This window comes from Sturnira hondurensis, unplaced genomic scaffold (assembly GCF_014824575.4).
Source record: "Sturnira hondurensis isolate 20B ecotype Veracruz unplaced genomic scaffold, ASM1482457v3 Scaffold0000880, whole genome shotgun sequence".
Taxonomy (NCBI): domain Eukaryota; kingdom Metazoa; phylum Chordata; class Mammalia; order Chiroptera; family Phyllostomidae; genus Sturnira; species Sturnira hondurensis.
Genome location: NW_028073511.1, coordinates 154,459 through 172,072, shown reverse-complemented (window position 1 = coordinate 172,072; position 17,614 = coordinate 154,459). Strand labels below are relative to the sequence as shown.

At 39.8% G+C, this 17,614-nt stretch overlaps 1 protein-coding gene across 1 annotated transcript in view; it reads right to left on the bottom strand.

The window, feature by feature from the left end:
* Positions 1–17,614, bottom strand: part of DNAH8 (dynein axonemal heavy chain 8) — a 303,075-nt gene that overhangs the window by 152,351 nt on the left and 133,110 nt on the right. The window contains exons 47-51 of the mRNA XM_037051914.1: positions 5,386–5,632; positions 5,052–5,293; positions 4,826–4,966; positions 3,239–3,476; positions 195–337 (exon numbers count right to left, since the gene is read on the bottom strand). Coding sequence (XP_036907809.1) covers positions 195–337; positions 3,239–3,476; positions 4,826–4,966; positions 5,052–5,293; positions 5,386–5,632 — 1,011 coding nt within the window. The remainder of the gene's footprint in view (positions 1–194; positions 338–3,238; positions 3,477–4,825; positions 4,967–5,051; positions 5,294–5,385; positions 5,633–17,614) is intronic.

Genomic DNA, 17,614 nt, shown 5'->3' with positions numbered 1-17,614 from the left:
ACCCACTCTCCTCAGCAAGCCGGGAGTTGGCACTTCAGGGGATACTGGGTGGACGTGCACCCTGGGACCTGGGGTTTATTTCCCAAACGTGTTTCTCCCACTGCCTCCAGCCCAATGTGCTGGAATTCAATTCTTCTATCTGTAGCATAGGAAAAGGAATGCTTTGCAGTCATCTAAGGCACTATCGGACTTACTTTATTTTGTTTTGCAATGGTGTCTATCAAAAAATTTGTTCTAATATTGTCAACATTTGGAACCAAAATTGATGAATACTCTGGAATACTGTCAGTTGGGTAAAAATAAGGCTGAACTTTCTTATTCCAGTGCTCCCAGTCACCTATACAACAAGTAAAACCAATCTTAATAAAACAACATTCCTCGAAAGTAATCAGAATACAAAAATGCAAGTGCTATAAACAACCAACAGAATCACAAAACATTTTAAACACTTTCCTAAAACATGTTAACCTAACTGCTTATATAGACTACCATCTTCTGTAATATCTAATATCTGCTTATCTAATACCTGTGGCACTGATAATTAAATTTATATTTTGACTCCTTACAAAGTTTTCAGTTTTTGATTGCTGAATCATTCATCCAGAGAGATCTGGCCTGAAATGCAATCCAGATCACCTGGCGGTGAGCCCGATGGCTTGTTTAGGATCTCGTGGGAAAGCCACATCACCTGAAAGGATGCGGAGAACTGACAAGGGATGACTGGTCACTGCCCAAGGATGTCTGCCATGAAAAATGGGAAAATAAATCTGGCCCTAAAACTAGTGCCATAGAGTCCTTACACTCTGACTTACAGTAACTAGTAATTTACTGATTGGTATTATTGTAATGATAATTATTATTACCACATTTCATCAATTCTAAGAAAAACTTTTATTTACATCTTAGCATCTCTTGAATGATGCCTTACAATCACTGTTGGTTAGACTGACTTGGTCAGAGCTATTCATACTGTTGCCATTTAAGTTGCTTGCATGGTGGTTGTTGCACTGTTGAGTTTATGTTAGATGTCTTCAAAAAGATTTTGCTGTGATCAGGAATTGCACCAAAAAAGTCACTGTGTACACAGACCCATTGAAAGGGAGGAGAGGATAACTTTTGAAGGTAACAAAGCAACATTCATCATTGGAACAATAACCTCAATTTCAGGTTTCCTTGCAAAATAATCAAGTCATATGATAAGTGTATGTTTAACTTTTAAGAAACTCCCAAACTGTTTTTCCAAAGCGACTGTATCATCATGTAGTGCATGAGAGTTCCAACTGCACATTCTCACCAATGTTTGGTATTCTTTTTAATTTTAACCATTCTAGTGGCTAAATATCCCATTATGGTTGTTTCTGAAGATTTTATTTATTTATTTAGAGAGGGGAAGGGAGGAAGAAAGACAGGGAGAGAAACATCAATCTGAGGACCTGGCCTGCTTCCGCCGGACCCTGTATTATCCTTTTTAATATACTGTTGAATTTACTGTTAAAATTTTATTAAGAAATTTGTGTCAGTGATCTTTGCAATGTCTTTTTCTGGTTGTGGTATCAGGTAACACTGCCCTTATAAAATGAGGTGGCAAGAGTTTCCTTCTTATATATTTTGGAAGAGTTTATGTAGAATTGATATTACTTCTTCCTTAAATATTTGATAGAATTCACCAATGAAGTCATCTGAGCCTACAGTTTTCTTTGTAAAAAGGTTTTTTAACTACAAATTCAATTTTTAAGTACCTATAGGGATATTTAGAGTATTTCTTCTTGATGTTTGGCAATTTGTATCTTTCAAGGAATTTTCCCATTTCACCTACTTTGTCAAATTAAGTTTTAATCATGTTATTTCTAATATTCATTTCTTTCTTAAAAATGTCTGCAGGATCTGTAGTGATGTTCCCTCTTTCATTCTGGACAATGGTGACTTATGTCTTTTCTTTTCCCCCCTAATGTCTCTGGTAAGAGATTTATCAATTTTATTGATCTTTTCAAAGTACCATCTGTGAGTGGGCTCTGGGCTCTGGACTCTACGAGAATTCATACCTACACTGAAGGACGCATTTAATTTTAGTTTGCACTTTGACTTGGACATCCCTTTTATCATTCTAATTCTTTAACAGCATCTAATCGCATGCTGTATAATCATTGATCACTCTGGTTAAAGATGGCCAGCTAAAAAATTCATTTACTTGAGTCTCTTTATAAAAGCCCTTTAAAACACAAACTCACTTAATGCTCATATTTAAATGACTCCTCTACCCTCAAATGTGCCTAGTGTCCCCTAGATCCAGGCAACCCTGCGTTTTACACTTTCCAAACAATTCGTAATTCTTCAGTCTTTGGCCAGTGTGGGGTAGGTGCAGCTATGCAGCAGTGCGGCTTTGGAATGAGGCCCTAAAGGTGTTTCTGAAGCAGACACATGAGTGGCCTTCTTGTCTTTAGCTCCACTTTGCCCAGTTTCCAATGCCTGGGCCCTTTGAAGGTTCTGTGATATGTACCATTGCTCCTCGAATCTTCCCTCTGCTGGTGTAGGGTTTACCTTTGTCCAGTGTGCTAAGCCAACTGCCACATACCTTTCTGCTTTCTTGCTTTCAAAACACAGCTAGTGCTATTTACTCTCCTGTTTTTTTGAGCTGGTGCATTAAAAAAAAATACCTTTGCTGTTTGGGGATTTTAGAATCAGAGGTAAACACAATTGTTGGGAAGCATAAGTTTTCTTCCCTGGTACTTAGAAGAACTGAAAGTGAAGTTCTGGATAAAGGCACCAAGCTCAAGGGCATTTCTCTTAGAGAGAGGTGAGCTGGGCCCCACCACACATGGGAGGCCACATCCGCTATGTGTGAGGCCGCATCTGCCAAACTCATCTGTTTGGCTCGCTCTCTAGTTATTGTGACATTTCCAGTAAGGAAGTTGTGGGATTGATATGTTCCTGCATCATGAAGAATCTGTGTTGTCCACAGTGCTACCTTTCCTTGTCAAGCATTAGAAAGTAGCTAGTGTAGGAGGTACTGCTAACTTATTTATGCCAAGAGGAGGAGAAGTCAAGAGTCACTATGCCAATTCCCATCATGGCCAATATGCAAAATTATACTACTCTTTCCATGTATGCCCTTCAAAAATGTATGAGAAATTGTTATTCACAACTGGTTTAATATTTCCCTACAGAAGAGTTCATGAAGTTTACATTTTTTCCATTTAAAAAATGTCCTTTCATTTTAGGTATAAGTCACTCTGCTTACCATAATCAGTAACATAAAACTCATACATGGTTTGATTTGTGTCTTTAGGTATCTCTGGTAAGTCTAACTTGCTTTCATGATTTCGTATAAAGGCCTCAAGCTTCTCTCTGCTTTCCAGTTCCAGAAGGGCTCCTAAACTCCACATCAGGCCAAACACAAACAGTTTATGAAGATGCTCAACACACGAAACACCACCTTCTTCTTTGGAGGGGATCAGACCTTCCAGAAGAGTGAGAGACTGAAAATATTTAAAAGACAATTGAATAAATTTTTATAGCTAAATGTTTTAAATTAAAAAAATTAAATGATAGTATACTTGGAAGGAAAGAGAAAGCAAATGTATCTGCAAACATTGCTCCGTCACTGTCCAACAACATCACCATTCGGAAGAGGAGCCATCCTGCCCAGAACGGCTGTGGGGCCTGGCAGAAAGGCCACTCCCCAGGGAATCTGGAGGGCTAGTTCCTACTCCACGCTAATGCTACTAACCTGAGTTTTGGTTCTTTGATCCAAAAAGTGAAAAGCCTAGACTAAATGTTTTCTAAGGCAGTTCTAAAATTTCTAAGGCAGTTCTGGTTCTAAAATTTGGTTACTCCAAATTGTCTAGATCAAAGATTTTATTTCTCTTTAACATTTTGCAAGGCTCAGCAAAATGTGGCCCCAAGGGCCAGCCACACACTGGGCAAATAAAGTTTTACTAAAACAAGGTCACATTCACGTATGCTTGGTGTCAGCAGCTTTTGCAATAAACAGCAGAGTTGAGTGGTTGAGGCAAAGAGTTGTGCAACGCCTAAAATATTTACTAGCTGCCCCTTTAAGAAAGTGTACCAACTTCTGTTCGGCATCAAAAAGAAATATATGCAGAGTAAGACATCCTCAGTCTTTCAAAACAAAATTATTTCAAAATAAGATTTCCATGTACATTATACATTTTAAAGTTATTACCAATATTTACCTCAGCCTCATGCATTATTTCTTACCCACCCACCCTCACTGACTGATGCCCCTTACACTAAGAACCACAGCACTAAAATGGATAAGAGATCACCTGTGGGCTAGAATCAGGAAGCCCTTAAAAATCTATACTTAGTTCTGTTGTTATTTGTTTTCCAAAGATTAGTAAGAAAAACTGAGTGTGGAAAAAAGGTACTATAAATTACTTGAAGAATTGTTGAATAGTTTCCCTATCTACTAGATACTAAATTTGCATAGTCAACATTGTCAAGTTTTCCTGAATGCCATCAGCTCCTTTTTGTACTTTTCTCCAGAACTTCAAGCTCTATTTACTTTGTCTACTCTCTTTATTGGACATACTTTCCAGGAAGGTCACTAAGCTGTAAGATGGGAAAGACACCTCACTCTCTTCTCCTGACAACGGCTCCCAAGGAGGTGAAAACGACAAGAGACATGGCAGTAAGAGCGTGAATGGGCTCTTCAATACGAATCCAACTTCTCAGAGCCTTTGCAGCCAAATGATGAAAAGATGCCCATGGACTACATAAATTTTTATTTCAGATGCCTCTAAACTGCAACTGAGTAGGAAAAAACCTCAAATCTAAGTAGTGAATATACAAAAAAAAATCTTACTTGCACAATATAGTTGCACTCTAGGAGTTGCATTTTTGGATTGAGGTTTAGTTTCATAAATGTATATGCATCTTCAAATATTTTATTATACAGAGTTTGGAAAACAGAAGCTTCCTGTGTGGTACGCTTCTTCAACCATGCCTGCAACAAAGAAACAGTCTCTGTTTATTAAGAAAGTGAAATACGGAAAGACACTGAACAGGCACCTGCAAGTCTCTCACCGCACCTCTAATATTGGCCGCCAGTTGAGGGCAGAGCTGCTGATGTAGACCATGCCCATTCGAGAAACAGTGGCAGGAGAGGCATTCTCAATATTGTGGACTTCAAACAAAAGCTTACAATTAGGGGACATGGGTATGCGATCCCCATTAGCTAATGTGAGCGTTTTATTGTCATCCAACACAGAATTTAAGTTCTCAATCCAAATGGCATCTACAGGGCCATCTAAAATAAGGAATATGTTTTCACCTGCGAATAATTAAAACAGAAAACTAAGCAAATACTGTAAATAATAAACTGGCTGGGAAAAAGATTGATCACAAAGGATAGCTTATGTGTACCTTTTTTAGCTTTTAATGTTTTTCTCCACAGAGTAGAAAAAATCCCATCTGTCCAGTCATTGGTAGCAGTATCCAGTCTGCCAAACATCTGAGGCGCAGTAATAGCTTTTGGATTCATTCGCATTTCTCTGTGAGGCCTTCCACATTCTGTTAATGCCTTCATCAGGATGGTTATAACAGTTGTCTTCCCTGAACCACTGGGCCCAAGAGTCATCAAGCCATGACGTACAAGGGATGTCTCGTATAACTAAGCAATGCAATGAAACAATCAATTGGAAAATGTAACTTACACGTCTCTTGCTGACATTTATAGAAGTAGTGTGCTGAAATGAAAAAGCTTTTAATAACTGATTCACTAAAGTAACTAGCTCACTATTTTAGAAATGAGAAAATGTAAAAAAAAAAAAGGGTTTTGTTTTACTAGATTTGGATAGCAAATTACCACCAGTTATAAAGAATCTGACTATGATAATGTGGAACATGAATTAAATTTTGGAAATAATTAATTCTGAAATTTAGGATCTAGTTTTTACTTCTTAAACCTTATGATTTTATTTTGTGATTTTATTCCCCCTGATTTTGTTTTGCTGATACTTATCTAGCAGTTTTTCCATTTTCTTGGCATGCAATGTGATTGTATCGCCCCCTAGTGATAGAAAGCAGAAACACACAAAGTCATGGTGAAGATCCAAGCATACATCGCCTTACGGTTTTCCAGAAGCATAGTTTGAGATGAGGATTCTTGTGCAAGCAATTTACTCGGTGAATGCTCTGAGAAGAAACCATTAAGGAAGTAGGGAAGCAGGACCGGAATGGGGAGAAGCTAATAAGCAAGGTGTGATAAACTCCCTGGTACTGACTATTCTTTGCACCTGCCAATAAAGTGGCTGCAGTTCTCCAGGAGGGAGTGGTGAATGTGGGTGAGTGTATTAGAATCCCAAAGAAACTGAGAAAGAGTACATGGAAATGATAAGAGATATAAGACACATACTAAAACATGGACAGTGTCTGTTACAACATCCTATTGTNAGCAATTTACTCGGTGAATGCTCTGAGAAGAAACCATTAAGGAAGTAGGGAAGCAGGACCGGAATGGGGAGAAGCTAATAAGCAAGGTGTGATAAACTCACTGGTACTGACTATTCTTTGCACCTGCCAATAAAGTGGCTGCAGTTCTCCAGGAGGGAGTGGTGAATGTGGGTGAGTGTATTAGAATCCTAAAGAAACTGAGAAAGAGTACATGGAAATGATAAAAGAGATATAAGACACATACTAAAACATGGACAGTGTCTGTTACAACATCCTATTGTTTTGTTAATAAAAGTCAAAGGTCTCAAAGCTCATCAGATGTAGATTTTGAGTTCTCCTAAAATGTATTTCTTTCTTTAGAAAGAAATATACATATAACTACTTAACCCATAGTTTAAAAGCAACAGAGGCACTAGCCATAACATTATACTAAAGAGTAATTCTATTGACATCAAAAAAGAACACAACATTCTAGTCCCTCACCCACTCAGGGTTTTAGTGCTCAGCATACTGAAGTGGCTGTCACAGCAAGTGAAAGTGATAAACAGAAGGACACCAAGAGCCCTGGCCAGTGTGGCTCAGTTGTTTGGAGTATGGTCCCATAATCCAAAATGTCACATATTTGATTTCTGATGAGGGCACATGCCTAGATTATGGGTTGAGTCCCAGGTCAGGCATACAAGAAGCAACCAATAAATATTTCTCTCTCCCATCAATGTTTCTCTCCATCTCTCTACCTCCCTTACCCTCTCTTTAAAATCAATAAGCATATTCTCAGGTGAGGATTTTTAAAAAAGAACACCAAGAGATGTAAAGATTCAAGTTTTACTGTAGGTATGTGAACACGTCCACACGCAGAGTAGGAACAAAGCAATACTACCAGATTCATCAGGCTCCAAGCTCCCAGAAGGCATCCAGTCATGGTCGTTACTGCCAGATTGGCTCCAGAAGCCAGCTGGACCATTCCACCTACCTGGTTTTTAATAATCTAATATCCCCTTGAGATTCACCCAACCTTCCCACTGGTTGTAAGTACCTCAATAAATTACTACCTGTTTACTGTGAGGCAGGGTAAATCTGTTCCATCCCACTAGAAGCAACACATTCTCCTGAGGATTCTTCTTGCATTGATGTGTTTTAATTTAACTTCAACATTTACATCAAGTAAGACTAATATCGTGAGCTCTCCTCTTAAAATACTGGTCTTTAACAACACATGCCGAATGGCAGCAAAGTAGGTGGGAGCGGAGCCCACTTCCCCCTGAACCCAGCTAGAACACCTCGCTAATCTTGAGGAACAGAGTAAATAGCCAACAGAATTCCAGCTTATATAAAGTTTGGAGACCAAAATTGTAGAGGACATTGAAAAAGAGATGGTAAGGAGATTGCATTGGGACAGTAAGGTCCCTGGCACCTGCACAGGGACCAAGGCTCCTGTGGCCCCTGGCCAGGCACCTGCCGTTATGGTTGGTGCAGCTGCAAGATCTTTGGAGGAGAGCCGGGTCAGCAGCTCCCTCCCCTACCAAAGCAGGGAAGAAGGCAAGGCACAAGGAGAGACCTGGATGCTTGAAGTTGCTGAGGGGAATAAAGACAAAGTGGGAGACACAGAGGCTGTGTACACCAGCTGGGGATACAGATGCAGGCTAGGTCATTGCCAGAGAAATTGGGGAGCCAGGTGACACCTGAGGAAGGGAGATGTGCTGGGCCATGTCAGACCCTGACCCAGACAGTCTCCAGTCTGGTTAAAAGTTGGGCCATGTGAAAAGCTCGGTACTTGTTAAGAATGGCCAGCTTAAACAAGTGGACTGTACTCCAAAAAAGGCTCTCAGCCACTGTTTAAGGAACTCTCATGCAGCAGCTGGCTTGCGAAGAGGTGGTGCATCACACAGACCATTCAGTGGAGGGCAGCCAAGCTCAGGGAGTTAGCAGTCCCCAGAGACACTTAATTTAGTTGGGGAGCTGAACTGCCCTAAAGAGACTTTGAGAGTGTGCAGCACCCAGGCCAGCAAAGAGGGAGAAGAAGGTGGTGTATGAGTTGCCCCTAATCTATGCACTTCATGGGCAACACAAGTGGTAAATTAAAGGCACTGGCCTGGTGCAGATGGAGGGTGGGAGGCCCGGCAGTGCAGGCAGTGCACAGAGAATCTGGGCTGGAGACTGGGCAACAGCAAATATTGCGGTTCAGACCTGGTCTCCATCCTCATAAAACCACAGGAAGGGAGAAAAGTGGACCCTAGTCCCTTTCTGCCTGTTGCATCTAGGAAGATGGGCAGAATTTGCTTGGCAGGTTTAAAGTCAGCAGGAGGCTTTTTTTCTCCTCCCCCTTCTTCCGGCCCCCCACCTCCCCACCCCACCCCCCTGAATCCCCCCAAGCAAGTGAGAAAGCAAGACCTGGAGCTGTGAAAGGTCCAGAGACGGATCCAGGGAGGGAGCACAAGGCTAACACCAACATCTGAGAAACTGAGACAAATTTCACTTTGCTATCCTATAGAACTTACATTTTATTGTTTATTTGTATTATTTTTACTTCTTTTATTAGTATTTTTTTCGTTTCATTTTCTTCATGTTGTTTGTTTGTTTAATTGCACTGTTTGACCAGTTTTCCTTTTATATTTTTTATTTTTTAGTGCCTAAATGTTTTACTTTGAAAATTTTCTTTTTCGTAAATACATTATTTTTTTATTTCTAGTTTTCTTTCTTGTATTCCCAGCCCTGCCCGCCCCCCAGTGCTCCCCACCTCCCTCCCATCTCCACCCCCCACGTTATTTATTGTCCATGTGTCCTTTATACTTGTTCATGTGAGTCCTTCCCCTTTTCCCCTGTGATTCTCTCCCCTCTCCCCTCTGGACCCTGTCAGCACGCTCTGTATTTCAGTGTCTTTGGTTACATTTTGCTTGCTTGTTTGTTTTGTTGTTTAGATTCCTGTTAAAGGTGATATCATATGGTATTTGTCTTTCACCGCCTGGCTTATTTCGCTCAGCATAATGCTTTCCAGTTCCATCCATGATGTTGCAAAGGGTAGGAGCTCCTTCTTTCTTTCTGCAGCATAGAATTCCATTGTGTAAATGTACCATAGTTTTTTGATCCAGCCATTGACCGATGGGCATCTAGGTTGCTTCCAACTCTTGGCTATCGTAAATTGTGCTGCTATGAACATCGGGGTGCATAGGTTCTTTTGGATAGGTGCTTCAGGGTTCATAGGATATACTCCTAACAGTGGAATTGCTGGGTCAAAAGGCACATCCATTTTTAGTTTTCTTGGAAAGTTCCATACTGTTTTCCATAGTGGTTGTACCAGTCTGCAATCCCACCAACAGTGAACTAGAGTCCCCTTTTCCCCACAACCTCTCCAACACTTGTTTGTTTCTTTGATTATGGTAGCCATTCTGATTGGTGTTAAGTGGTATCTCACTGTGCTTTTCATTTGCATCTCTCTGATAGCTAGTGATATCGAGCATCTTTTCATGTGTCTCTGGATCCTCTGTATGTCCTCCTTGGCGAAGTGTCTGTTCAACTCCTTTGCCCATTTTTTAATTGGGTTGCTCATCTTTTTTGACGGGAGTCATGTGAGTTCTTTGTATATTTTGGAGATTAAACCTTTGTCTGAGTTGTCATTGGCAAATATGTTTTCCCAAACTGTTCCTTCTCTTTTTATCTTGATACTGTTTTCCTTAGCCATGCAGAAGCTTTTAAGTTTGATGAGATCCCATTTGTTTATTCTTTCCTTTATGTCCCTTGCTCTAGGGGACATATTAGTAAAAATATTGCTGTGTGGAATATCTGAGATTTTCCTGCCAATGTTCTCCTCTAGGGTTTTAATGGTTTCCCGGATTATATTTAAGACTTTTATCCACCTTGAATTTATTTTGGTGTATGGTGTAAGTTGGTGCTCGAGTTTCATTTTTTTATAGGTAGCTGTCCAGTTCTCCCAACACCATTCGTTGAAGAGGCTATCTTTACTCCATTTTATGTTACTGTCCCCTTTGTCGAATATTAATTGACTGTAGAGAGCTGGGTTTATTTCTGGGCTCTCTGTTCTATTCCATTAGTCATGTGCCTGTTTTTATGCCAGTACCAGGCTGTTTTGATTACAGTGGCCTTGTAATACAGTTTAATATCAGGTATTGTAATCCCTCCTACTTTGTTCTTCTTTCTCAAAATTGCAGCTGATATTCGAGGTCTTTTATGGTTCCATATAAATTTTTGAAGTGTTTGTTCTATGTCTGTGAAATATGCCATTGGCACTTTAATAGGTATTGCATTAAATCTGTAAATTGCTTTGGGTAGTATGGACATTTTGATGATGTTAATTCTTCCAATCCATGAACATGGTATATGTTTCCATTTGTTTGTGTCTTCCTTGATTTCTTTCTTCGGTGTTGTGTAGTTTTCTGCATACAGGTCTTTTACCTCCTTGGTTAGATTTATTCCCAGATATTTTATTTTTGTTTTTGCTATATCGAATGGGATTTTTTTCTTGATTTCTGCTTCTGCTGTTTCATTGTTGATATACAAAAATGCCTTTGATTTCTAGATGTTGACTTTGTATCCCACTGTTTTGCCAAATTCATTTATTAGTTCAAGCAGTTTTTTGGTAGAGGCTATAGGGTTTTCCATGTACACTATCATGTCATCTGCAAACAATGACAGTTTTGTTTCCTCCTTTCCAATTTCGATGCCTTGTATTTCCTTTTCTTGTCTGACTGCTGTGGTTAGAACTTCCAATACTATATTGAATAGAAGTGGTGNTTCGTGTTGGTATAGTTTGCAGAGAGTTCATTGTAGCTCCCCTGTAGTTTCAGGTAGCTCATTGTAAGCTCTTTGAATTTCCTGATAACCAGTGCTTTGAATTCAATATCTGATAGTTGATTTGCCTCTATTTCATCTAACATTCTTTCTGAGGCTTCCTCCTTTTCTTTCATTTGGGGATTGTTTCTTTGTCTTCCCATTGTTTGTGATACTCTTCTTGTTGCCCTCAGCTTCTTAAATTGATCTGTTCTGGTTCCCTGGGTTTATGGTGTGAACTTCTGTGGTAGGATACCTGTGAAATTCAGTGGTGCAGTCTCCTGCAGGTATCTTGGTGTTCTCCGCTTCCACCTACTCCTTTCTTTATTCTGCATGTGTGATCAGTTGGAGGGGGAGGCAAAATGGTTTATGATAGAAGAAGATCATCTTATGTTATTTACAGACACAGTTGGCAGAGAAGAAATAGACAATCTTTAGGCTATGTATAGAGTTAACTTTGCTCTTCGACCCAGCTTGCCACTTTTAGGAAAGGATGGACACAAGTTAAGTCTTTTGTTGGGAACAGGGGGCTTGTGAGTTATATCTAGAAAGCAGTGTGGTTGTGGGTGGTCAGATTTGAGGTAAGGTGACAGTACAGGTTAGTAACTGGGTGTAGCATGTGAGTAAATAGAGTAATAGAATTCAGGCACCTGTAAGGTGGTCTAAGGTCCGAGAGATGTGTTATGAAGTATTACTGTTGTATAGAACAGCTCTTATTTACAATAATATTAGAGCAACACTCACATGATAGACTCTATGTGATCTGTCTAAATGGGGGTTATAGAGCTTGGGTAGTATGGCAAAGGAAAGCAAGTGAAGTATAGAAAATTAGCAATACACTGTGGAGGAAAGAGCAGTGGGAACCTGTCAGGTAGTACAATATAACCAGCCAGGACTAAGAAACCTGTACAGAAAGAGGAGGGATACAAAGATATTCTTAAAATAAAATTAAAAAAAGAAGTAAGAATAATGCAAAAAAATAATAATACACCTAAAAGAAAACTAAGCAACATACAAACAAACAATCCAACACACACACACACACACACACACACACACACACAAAAGTCAGGAGAAAAGAGGAATAAGTGGAAAATTTGGGAAGAACGGAAAGACTAAAACCGGACTAAAAGAAAAAAAAATGAGGGACAGAGTACTGAAAGATAGAGCAACAATACAGTTTAAAAGATATAAGATTACTTACAAAAGAACTTGAGAGAGAAAAAAGGGGGGGAAGGGGAACCCCCCCCACACACACACATTAAAAAAAAAAAAACACCCTTCCTTTGTCAGTTTCAAACTGTCCAAACCAGTTTTTCTGGTTGCAGCCTCTCTGAGGGCAGGTATGCAGGCACGCACAAGCAGGCTGCCAGATTAGGATGTGGGCGCCCACACCCCTGGGAGGCTGCCTGTTTCCTGCAGTATCTGGCACTGTCCTTCTCAGTCCCGTGGCGGGACCCAGGTGTTCCCACCCCTCCCCTGGATGGCTGCTGGGTGGTTGGGCCGTGAGGCAAGCTGCTGTCGCAGAGCACCTCAGTTCACTTTCCAATAGAGACTTCTCCACAAAGCCTGCCTCTCAGCCCGGCCCAATCCCAAAAGATCTGCAACGGCAGTGTCCTTCTTAAATCCCCCGGGCTGTCAGGCTGGTGGGCTGGCAGTCTGGTGACCACAGAGTCCGCAGTTGCCACCCTTTACGTTAACTTAAGCCCACAGGTCTCTGCCCAGTATTAACCTGCCTGCCTAGAGGGGGAGCGGGGGAGTCAGTTCTCTCCCAAGGAGTCTGTTGCCGGCCCATTGGGTGCCGGGCCTCTGGAGTTCCCTCCGTCACAGGCACCCCAGCCCTGGATTCAGATGGGGCCTCTGTTTCCCACTGATGGTGCCGGCCCAGACTGCACGCCGCTTCTTGTCCGTACTCACGCTCCGCCGGAGGTCGCCCGCCTTGGGCGCGCCCGGGCGCAGCCACTTTTGTCCTCACTCGCCTTCTGGAGTCCTTGCCGACTTGCAGCTGTCTGGTTCCTCTGTCACACTCTCTGGTCTCTTATTTTCATAAATGTTGGGGAATTGTTGGTTGATTAAGCTGTTCTTCAGTTGATCCGCCCAGATTTTCTACCAGATGCATGGGAGCTTGGTTCCCTCCATGCTACTCTGTCGCCATCTAAACACTCTCTCTCCAGTTTTCCTTGTTCTCTCTTTCATATTGTATTTTAATTTTCCGTCTTTCACTTGACTCATGTTCCAATAACACCCTACTCTTGGCCATGTACTTTCTATTCCTATTATTCAGATCATATAGTTCCTGTCACATTATTCTTGTTCCAGTATCATTGTAAATAATTGTTGTTCCATACAATTGTAAATAATACACAGCACCCCTTCATGGTCTTAGCCCATTTCACTATCTTCCTGAGCTTTATTATTTTTGTGGTTAACTCTATTCTCTCACACACTACGCCTACTTTCTATCCTTCACTCTCACTGTATCTCATCATCTAACTTCGTACGAATGCTCTGTTTTCTGGATTCAGCTCACAATCCTTCTCCTTTCTAACCAAAGTTTTATCTGTTTTTCATCTTTTTAAAAAAGTGACTAGTTGGGCGAAATATCACAGTTAACACTATATTTATTCAAAGTATCTACTATTTCTTCTCTACTTGTTGATACTTTAAATCCCATATAATACTCTCTTGCTGTCTCAACCCATTTTTCCTTCCCCCTGCCACTGATCACATACAAGATTAGATGGGAGCTATGATCACTAATATACCTGCTGGAGGAGGGAACCCACCAACAAAGAAACCACCAATAAGTAAAAATCCAAGTACAAGAGAGCCCACACACACAGAAGAAAGGGCAACATTAGAGCATTCAGAAAAGGAGATAAAAAACCCATACCCCTGAATCCCACAGAACTCCTACCACAGAAGTTCACCCTACAAAGATAACTAGCAAAGTGGAACATCAGGAAGCACAGAAACAAACAAATAGAGTCACCTAAAATGGGGAGACAAAAAAAGAACCTGCAATCTAAAGGAAGCTGCAATCTAATGGAAGACTCCCCACTAAAAGCTAAATGAAATGGAGGTAAGCAAACTATCAGATATAGAATCCAAAATAATGGTTATAAGGATGCCCAAGGAACACACAGACAACTACAAGGAACTGAGTGATAACTACAACAATATGAAAAAGGAAATAAAACTATTTTAAAAAAACAAGGAAGGAATGAAGAATACAATTTCTGAAATAAAAAACACACTAGAACAAATTACAAGGAGGCTGGATGAAGCAGAGGACTGAATTAGTGAGCTGGAAGACAAGGTGGAAAGAAATACCCAGGTAAAGCAGCTACACAAAATAAGACTCAAAAAATATGAAGATAGCTTAAGAGAATTCCAAGATAACGTGAAATGCAACAACATTTGAATCATAGGGATATCAGAAGGAGAAGAAAAGGAACAAGGAATAGAAACCCTATTTGAAAAAATAATGACAGAAAACTTTCCAAATCTGGAGAGGGAAAAAAAAAAACCCACACAAGTTCAGGAAGCACAGAGGGCTCCAATCAAGATGAATCCAAAAAGGCCCACTCCAAGACACATCATAATTAAAATACCAACTTTTAAAGATGAAGAGAGAATCCTAAAAGCAGCAAGGGGGAAACAACAAGTAACATACAAGGGGCACCAATAAGACTAGCAGCTGATTTCTCAACAGAAACACTCCAATCCAGGAGAGAATGACAAGGAATATTCCAAGCAATGAAAAATAAAGGCCTGCAACTGAGACTACTCTACCTAGCAAGGCTGTCAATTAAAATGGAAGGTGGAACAAGGAATTTCCCAAACAAAAGAAGGCTAAAAGAATACACCTCCACCAAACCAGCACTTCAAGATATGCTCAAGGAACTGCCAAAAGAAGAGGAAAGAAACAAGGGAGAGAGAGAGAGGAACACAGGTACAAAGGGGGGCAATAAATAAATACCACAAATAATAACCTAAATGTTAATGGATTAAATGCACCAAACAAAAGACATACAGTAGCTGAATAGATAAGAAAACATGACCCATACACACATGCTGCCTACAAGAGATACCTCATGAAAAAAAGGCCTACATAGACTGGAAGTGAAAGGTTGGAAAAAAATATTCCAAGCAAATGGATAGGGGGGAAAAAGCCAGGGTTGGAATACTTTTATCAGACAAAATATATTTAAAGACAAAAGAGACACAGAAGGACATTTCATAATACTCAACAGGATAATTCACCAAGAAGACATAAATGTTGTAAATATATATGCACCCAACATAGGAGCACCTAAATATATAAGAAAAAACTTGGAGGACTTCAAGAAAGATATAGGCAATAGCACACTTACAGTAGGGATTTTAACACCCCACTGTCAAAAATGGATAGATCTTCCAAACAAAATATGAACAAGGATATTGCAGTATCCATTGAACAATGCCCTAGATCAAATGGACTTAACTGATATATATAGAACCTTTAGTCCCAAAGAAGCAAAGTACACATTCTTTTTCAAATGTACACGGAACATTTTCAAAGACAGACTATATAACAGGACACAAAGCCAGCCTCAACAAATTCAAGAAAATTGAAATCACATCAAGCATTTTCTCAGACCACAAGGGACTGAAATTAGAAACCAACCTCAAGAAAAAAACTCAAACCCCCCAGATTCATGGAGAATGAATAGCATGCTATCAAACAATGAATGGGTCAAGAATGAGATCAAGGAGGTAATCAAAGTTTCTGGAAGCAAATGAAAATAAACTCACAACAACCCAAACTTATAGGACACAGTGGAGGCAGTCCTGAGAGAAAAGTTCATAGCGATACAGGCCTACCTAAAAAAAATAGAAATATTTCAAAGGAACAACAACAAAGATAGCCCAAAGCAAGTAGAAGGAAGGAAATAACCAAGATCACAGCAGAACTGAATAACATAGAGACTAAAAGCACAATTCTAAGAATCAATCAATCCAGGAGCTGGTTTTTTGAAAAGATAAAATCGACAAGCCTTTAAGCAGACTCACCAAGGAAGAGAGAGGAACCAAATAAATACAATCAAAAATGAAAGAGGAGAGATTACAAACTGACACCACAGAAATACAAAGTATTGTAAAAAATTACTATGAAGAACTGTATGCCGAGAAATTTGAAAACCTAGGTGAAATGGACAAATTTCTAGGAAAATATAATCTTCCAAAACTCAGTGAAGAAGCCAGAAAGCCTGAACAGACTAATAACAGCAGATGAAATTGAAGCAGTAATCAAAAAACTCCTGACACACAAAAGCCCTGGACCCGATGGTTTCACAGGAGAATTCTACAAAGCATTTAAAGAAGAGGTAACTTTTATCTTTCTCAGACTATGCCAAAAAATCCAAAATGATGGAAGACTCCCAAACTCTTTTTATGAAGCCAGCATCATCCTAATCCCAAAACCAGATAAAGACACAACAAAGAAAGAAAACTTCAGACCAATATTGCTGATGAACATAGACGCTAAAATCCTCAACAAAATATTGACAAACCGCATCCAACAATATAGTAAAAACATCATACACAATGACCAAGTGGGATTCATTCCAGGGATGCAAGGATGGTTCAATATCCACACATCAGTAAATGTAATACATCACATAAACAAAAGCAAAGACAAAAATCACATGATCATTTCAATACATGTGGGAAAAGCATTTGATAAGGTACAGCACCCATTTATGATGAAAACACTCAGCAAAGTGGGAATAAAGGGAGCATTCCTCAATATAATAAAGGCCATTTATGAAAGACCTACAGCCAACATCATACTCAAAGGGCAAAAACTAAAGTCTTTTCCACTAAGATCAGGAACAAGACAAGGTTGCCCACTTTCACCACTTCTATTCAACACAGCATTGGACGTTTTAGCCACATCAATTAGACAAGAAAAGGAAATACAAGGCATCCAAATCAGAAAGAAGGAAACAAAACTGTCATTGTTTGTAGATAACATGATAGTATACATAAAAAATCCTACAGATTCAGCCAAAAAACTGCTCAACCTAATATTTGAACTTGGCAAAAAGTGGGATACAAAGTCGATATCCAGAAATCAAAGGTATTTTTGTATACTAATAATGAAACAGCAGAAGCAGACTCCCAAACTCTGCTTTTGATACAGCAAAAAAGAAAAAATCCCATTTGATACAGCAAAAAGAAAAATAAAATACCTAGGAATAAACCTAACCAAGGAGGTAAAAGACCTGTATGCAGAAAACTACACAACACGGAAGAAAGAAATCAAGGAAGACACAAACAAATGGAAACATATACCATGTTCACGGACTGGAAGAATTAACATCATCAAAATGTCCATACTACCCAAAGCAATTTACAGATTTAATGCAAT